At 45.4% G+C, this 6393-nt stretch overlaps 1 protein-coding gene across 2 annotated transcripts in view; it reads left to right on the top strand.

Annotated features, from left to right (window-relative positions):
• Window positions 1–1049: 1049 nt before the first annotated feature.
• The window catches only part of SNX9 (sorting nexin 9), a 60784-nt gene continuing 55440 nt past the window's right edge, over window positions 1050–6393 (top strand). The window contains exon 1 of one of the 2 annotated variants that reach the window (XM_039569227.1): window positions 1050–1187. In XM_039569227.1, coding sequence (XP_039425161.1) covers window positions 1176–1187 — 12 coding nt within the window. In that variant the 5' untranslated portion in view covers window positions 1050–1175. The remainder of the gene's footprint in view (window positions 1188–6393) is intronic. The other variant, XM_039569225.1, reaches the window with a different exon arrangement.

The raw sequence follows: 6393 nt of genomic DNA, 5'->3' as shown, positions 1-6393 counted from the left end.
CTCTCCATGGAAACTATTTCACAGGTCCAAGGTTGAAATTTTTTTCCAACGTAAAAAAACAACCAAAACCGGTGAACATATTTCTCTCTTTTAATAAAGCTCTCACTGAGAAACTATACCAATAGCAGAAGAAAAGCTTGTAATTCTTTGGGCAAGGAAATACAGATGTAGAGTTCCATGCAGTTTTCCTACAGCCTACCTGCCTCCTAGGGCTCTCCCTGGCATTCCTGACGGTTACACCGTGTATTTCCTTCTACAGAAAGGAAACATCTTCTGATTCCAGGCCAACCACTACACAAATACCAATGAGAAGCTGCACTTTTTGGATGGTGCAGTACCTTGCGTGATCTGCCACTGTATTTTCATATTCCCCTTCTTTTAGACTCTCATCTCATCTCTCCTGCAGGCTGGAAGTCAGGTAGGGTCGCAGTTAGTTTTTATGATATGGTCGTAGTGTGCCCAACAGGAATGCTACCGACCTTGAGCAGCTCCTTGGTGCTTTTTACTGCTGCTGTGCACCAAGACCCGGCTGAAACAGGTCAGGGGTGACGCACAGCGCCCTGACAACTGCGGATGGAGCATGGCCGAGGAAAAATTGCTTTCCTTGCTGTACAGTTACTTTGAAATTTCCGTTCAAAGGCACCCGAGGGGCACATAACGCCTTCCTGCGGGCTCTCTTCCCCACGCGAGCGAGAATTTGAGGCCAAACTCTGACTACAAAGCGAAGCCCTTTAGGGCACTGGGGGTGGGGGAGGTCCGTCTGCCCCCATCGCCCCCGGGACCGGCCGGGGCGGCTCCCCCGGGGATCACCGCAGCGCAGCGGGTGCCTCCCTCCCCCCGGCCCTGACAGAAAGGCTGCGGGCAAACAGCTCCGCCAGTGCCTCCGGGTGCCGAGCCGAGCCGGCGGAAAGGGCGGCCGAGGCGGGGGCATCGCGGCGCGGCCACATCAGCCTCCGCCTGCCCAGCGCCGGCGCTCGGCTGCTGAGCCGCACAGCGGCCCCCAGGAGGCGGCGGCGGCGGCGGCCGGGGGACGCTGAGGAGGAGCCGCCTGCGCGGCCCAGCGGCGGCAGCGGGCGGGCCGGACGCACCGACCGACCGATCGAGCAGCCGCGGCACGGAGAGAGGGAGGGAGAGAGGGAGGGCAGAGCGGCAGCGCAGCCCGCGCCGGCAGCGCCATGGCCACCAAGGTGAGCAGCGCCCGGGGTTCGGGAGGCGGCGCCGGGGCGCCCTCTGCGCCCGCGGGCCCGGCCGGGCGGGTGGGGGTCCCGCGGCGGACGGGCTGTGTGCCGGGGGTCGGGGGAGCCGCTCCCTCTCGGGCGCCTGCCCCTCGCCGCCGGCCGCGGCAGGGAGGGAGCGCCGCTCTCGGGCCTCGCCGCCGCTGCCCGGCCCCTGGTCGGGGCTCGGCGGGGCAGCGGCGACTCCGGGGCGGGGGAAAGTTGTTTTTCTGCTGTGTTTGTGCCCCGCCGTCCCCACGCCTCGGCGGAACGACCGTAGGGCCGAAGAGCCGCCGGAGGCCGAGTGTGCTGCTCCTGCAGCCCGGGCTCCCCTGCCCCGCTTCCACCGAGCCCGGCGAGTGGCGGGGCGGTGGGAGAGGCCTCGGCCACCCGCGGGCCCCGCCGCCCCGTCCCGGCACCGGCTGCCCCGGCCCGCTCGCCCCCCGCGCCCCCGGCGCGTCAGGGCAGCTGATGCTGACCCCCTCGGTGGCATCCGGGGCTGGCTGTGCCGGGTCTCTGGTGGAGTCCAGAGTCCGCACTGTGCGACCTCTTAATAGTAAGCTCTGATTTTACACAAGAAAAAAAAAAAAAAAGGAAGTTAAATTGTTCAGTTCTTCAACAGTATCTGCTACTAATGCAACTGTCAAAATTAGCCCATCCTATCTGAAAATATCTAAATAAACAATATTTGTTTACTATATTGGTTGATGAAAGCACCTCGGCTTGTGTAGGTGTGAGTTAACATCCACCAGCAACTCATCTGTGACCTGTCTAAACATCTCAGGAAGACTTTTTTGGTATTTGAAGTATTACTTTGAGTCACCTGATTCCATTAGTGTGGCCAGCTGTTTAAAAAACTTCCTTTTACTGAGGCGGTTCTCATACAGTGTACTACTTGTGTTGCAGTTCTCAGTGCTGAAGAAATTCCACATCTTTAACGTGTCAGATTTAATGTATAAGTAGCTGTCTCTGTAACCACGTAAGCTGATGGTGGCTCATGTTTTAATGAACTTTTTCAGAAGAACAGAGAACTTGATTTTAGGATTCAAAATCACTTAGGCAATTTAAAAATACAGTGAATATAGGGAATATAGTGAAATTTATGTTCCTTTTGAGCTTTTAGAATATTGTTGATAGATTTGGTTTTAACATTGGTGGGTTCCACTAATTTATGGGATGTGTGTATGAGTAATTTTTAATCAATCTTGTAGGTAGCAAGAAAATTACTTCTGGTGTGCATATACTACATAATACACAGTATGTTAGGCAGATACTGTACTAAACCAGTTTACTGTTTCTCTGCACGCTTTGAGGTGCAGTATCCGCATGGGATCCTGTGTTCTGTGCCGAACACGTGATCCATTTTATTCATACATTTGGAAACATTCACTTTGCTTTTCTTTAAATATTTTTGAGACATTGTGGTCCCAGACGGAAGGGCGTATAATTTCTGACTTCCTAACCTGGACTGGCTTGAAATCAGATGGTGCAGTTTTTTTCATTCTACACATTGCAAGATATGGTAATGTACTTTAACTTGAAGGCTAAAATTGGTAAGTGGTAGTCAGTAAAGAGTTGGTATTTTATTGTTATTATTTTCTTATGCTGAAACTGAGAGCAGTACTGAAGAGCTTACTTAATTTTCTGTGAGCTCTACTCGGGAGATGGGTCTCTCTCTGCAAACTGCCCTGTTTTGGATTGTAATTTGTTCACGTTGTGCGAACGTCAGCTGTAGTAATGGTTACATTGTTTTTTTGAGCAGTGTAAGGGCTGAAAAAACAGTTTTTAGGAGCTCGGCCAACAAGCTAGTCATCATTTCATTTCAAAAGTAAATTTTGTTTTAAATTGTAAACAAACTTCTCACTTTCTGCTTCTGTGCCTTCAGATTTGCATCTTTTTGGAAGAAATATGCAAAGTGTATTTGTATTTTACACAAAATATTAACAAAACTGAACTGTAGGTAGTTGTCTGGAGTATAAATTTTTTGAACTTTAATGGTGTAAAATCCTATATAGCTGATAAGGGTGACTGACAGTCTGGCCTGGCCTGTGCTGTATGGGCTGTTAGCGTTTCCTGTATTAATTCCTGTTTAAACTAGGATATATTTTCCAAGGAAGGCTGGGGGCAAATTCAGTCTTGATTTGAATGCTTTCAGTGATGGAAAATCCAGTCTGTCTTTTTTTTTTTTTTTAACATCAACTCTCCTAGTGTTAATGCTTCTTTATTTTGAATCTGAACTTGCCCAGCTTCTGTTTTCAGCTTTATCATTTTCTCTACAATATTTACAAATGCTTGAATCTAGGTGTTAGATTTTGTGAGGATGGAGGATGCAAACAGGGATTTCTTCCATAGCTAGTTTGTAGTCCTTGGCCAGTTTTCTTGCTCCCACTTTGATAAACAGCAATTAAATTCCTAGAGTTTTTCTGTATGAAGACATGGTCTACAGTTGTGTAATGGGCCATTCAAAATCAGTGCGTTTCTTATTGAAACAATAAAAGCTTTTAGGGGAAAGGACTACTATTTTCATACCAAGAAGCCTTTACTGATGCTTTCCTAGCATATTTGTTAGCTGGCAATTGGTAGGGAGTCTTTTGTCCAAACAGGTTGGGGTGGCTGTAGGCCTCAAGCACTCTGAAGGCTGTGGAGGCTGTGTCTGATGCTGTGAGCTAAACTAGCAGTGGCCATTGCTCCTTCTCCTTTCTTGCTCCTCATCCCGTGCTGTATGTACATCCCAGGAGTCTACTCCAACACTTGTCAGGCCTGTTTTTAAGCTACAGTAAGTTGCTGAAATAGCAAAAAAAAATTACTGAATGGAAGCAGCGGAGGCATTCCTCCAGTTCTAGGGAGTTGCAGTAGTTGAAAGTTTGCTCAGAGCTGATATGGAAGATTGGGTGGGGTGGTATATTTGGGAGGGGGAGACTTTCACGAGGAAGGGTGGAAATATACATGGGAAATGGAGGATCTGAGGCTTCTGGAGGCAGTTCTTTTGTTGGCTAGGTCCTTACTGTAGGTTGGCAGTGGATTTTGTGGTTTGCTCAAGGTTACATGCTCTAAAAACTGAAACAAGTGTTAAACCCTATCAAAATAAGAAAAAAAGAAGATTGTTTAGGAGACTTCCAAAGTTTTGCAGTCATTTAACTGAACCCGACTTCAGAGGTAAAGCAATTTCACGTCCACATTTAAGAACCGATGCTTTAAGCTAGATACTTTTATTTTCGATGCTTCCTTCAGAAACAGAGTTAATCTTACTAATTCTTATTTTTTAACTGTGTCACAAATGATGTCAGAAAGTGCCTGAACCTAAAAAATTTTCAAAACTTGGTCACAAGGAAGATGCAGTTTTGTAAATGTCTTTCTGTCATAGTTGCTTACAAAAGCCACAGATGAGATTGTCATTCTTCTATTTGTTCTTCTGTGATTTCTTTGGCCTTTCCTATTCTTTCCCCACTGGAGTTTGCCAAGTCCCAGCTTTACTCATGCCCTTTCTTTTGTTTTTGAGCTTCATTGAATAGGGAGAGGTAGAAATGTCAGGGAGCAATATGCTGGTTTTCAAACAACATTCTCCCTACCTTAGCCTATTTTTAAACTTATTTATTATTTTAGCATGTAGGCGAGTCCTTTTCTTGAAAAGGCTGATTTTTAGCCATTTGTTAAGCCCTGATTTCGGAAGGAAGTGATGTTATTGAGAGAACTGGATAGGCTATGGGCAAGACAGTTCTTCTAGAACCTGTGCTGCTAACATGTGGTGAGAGTTTTAATTTAGAAGTTGAAACTAGGAGCTGATTTATTGGAGTAACATCATTGATGTTGGTGACATTGCTTTCCCAAGAGAAGTATTTCATAAGGCAGCTGTTGATAAGTTTCATGAAGTTAGGCCCCTCTTATTGTCAGTACCAACAGTTTTTTCTTTATAACTTTAGGGGCACTTATATTCCACCATTATGTTCTTGATTGGTCGATGGTTTGTCTAATTTGAGGACTCATTTATCTGGTTCTGGTTTTAGGACGGGGCCCTTTTTTATGGGAGATGAAAGCTTAGACTGAAAATTCTGTTCTTTAAAGAAGATACAATGTAACAGTACTTCTAAAACAAGGAAATGCTGTTCAAGACTTTCTGTCCATCTAATCATGTTGCATTTTCTCTTGTGAATATCACTGGCCAGGTATAGTTGAATTCATCATGGTTCTTGCAGTTGTGGTGAGGGAAGGTCATGATTTACATATGAAAATTTCAGGTAGGGAATGGTAATAGCACATTAGACTTAAGGATTATTATCCTTAAGTGTGTATTCTTCCTTTCATCTTTCTTTTTCATTCTCCATTGCTCTCTAAGCAGTGTAAGGCTTCCCAAAGAGGTCCCACATTTTCCATTACACCATCACAAATCTGTATGTTTTCATTGAGTTGGTCAGAAACAATTCTTCGTTCTGATTTGCACTGGGAAGTGAAGCACCCCTCTGTGCTAAACCCTCCAAAACACCCAGACTTTGTGTTCTGTTAATCTACATTTTGTATTTTCCTAACTTTGGAAGTAGACTCCTCTCGCAAATCCATCTTAAGGGAAGATTCAGTTAATAAATCTTAACACATCTGTGAGTTGGGATGATCCTCTAGTATGCAGATCACATCATAATCCATTCAACATGTTCCATTATCTAATTCAGCAAAACAAGACATAAAGAAAAAATGAGATCACAGTTGATCTATATATGTAGGATGTGATGGAACAAAATTAGTTAGGTGAAGTAACAATTTTGATTTCATGGTCTAATCATGTGAAATGTTGTTTGGGTTTTTTAGGCAATTATTAAGTAGATGTGGGGATACTTCCTAGGGCTTTTTAGAGTATTTTGGTTTGGTGGTTTGTTTTTTAAGGGGCAATGAGATAGCTAGAGAAGGTGAAAATGTTTGGTAATGCAGATTGGCCACAGATTCCTGACCTATTGGAGGAGTCAGATGTTAGGATGAACGTGAGAACCGATATTGTCTTATTTTATGAAGACACAGGTTTTCTGTTCTTTTGTCTTTCTGTCAGGCCTTATGCTCTTCTAAAGGTTCAGTGATATGTGGTTTGTGTTACATTGCAACAATTACGAGTTCAAGGTTTCTCATTTCTGTGCTGGAAAGCTGGGGAGCTGGTAAGACTCTGTGTGATGCTGTGCTTGAGTAATGATTCCTC

This window comes from Corvus cornix, chromosome 3, assembly GCF_000738735.6.
Source record: "Corvus cornix cornix isolate S_Up_H32 chromosome 3, ASM73873v5, whole genome shotgun sequence".
In the NCBI taxonomy this organism is placed as follows: Eukaryota; Metazoa; Chordata; class Aves; order Passeriformes; family Corvidae; genus Corvus; species Corvus cornix.
This window is presented reverse-complemented; position numbering and strand designations above follow the sequence as displayed.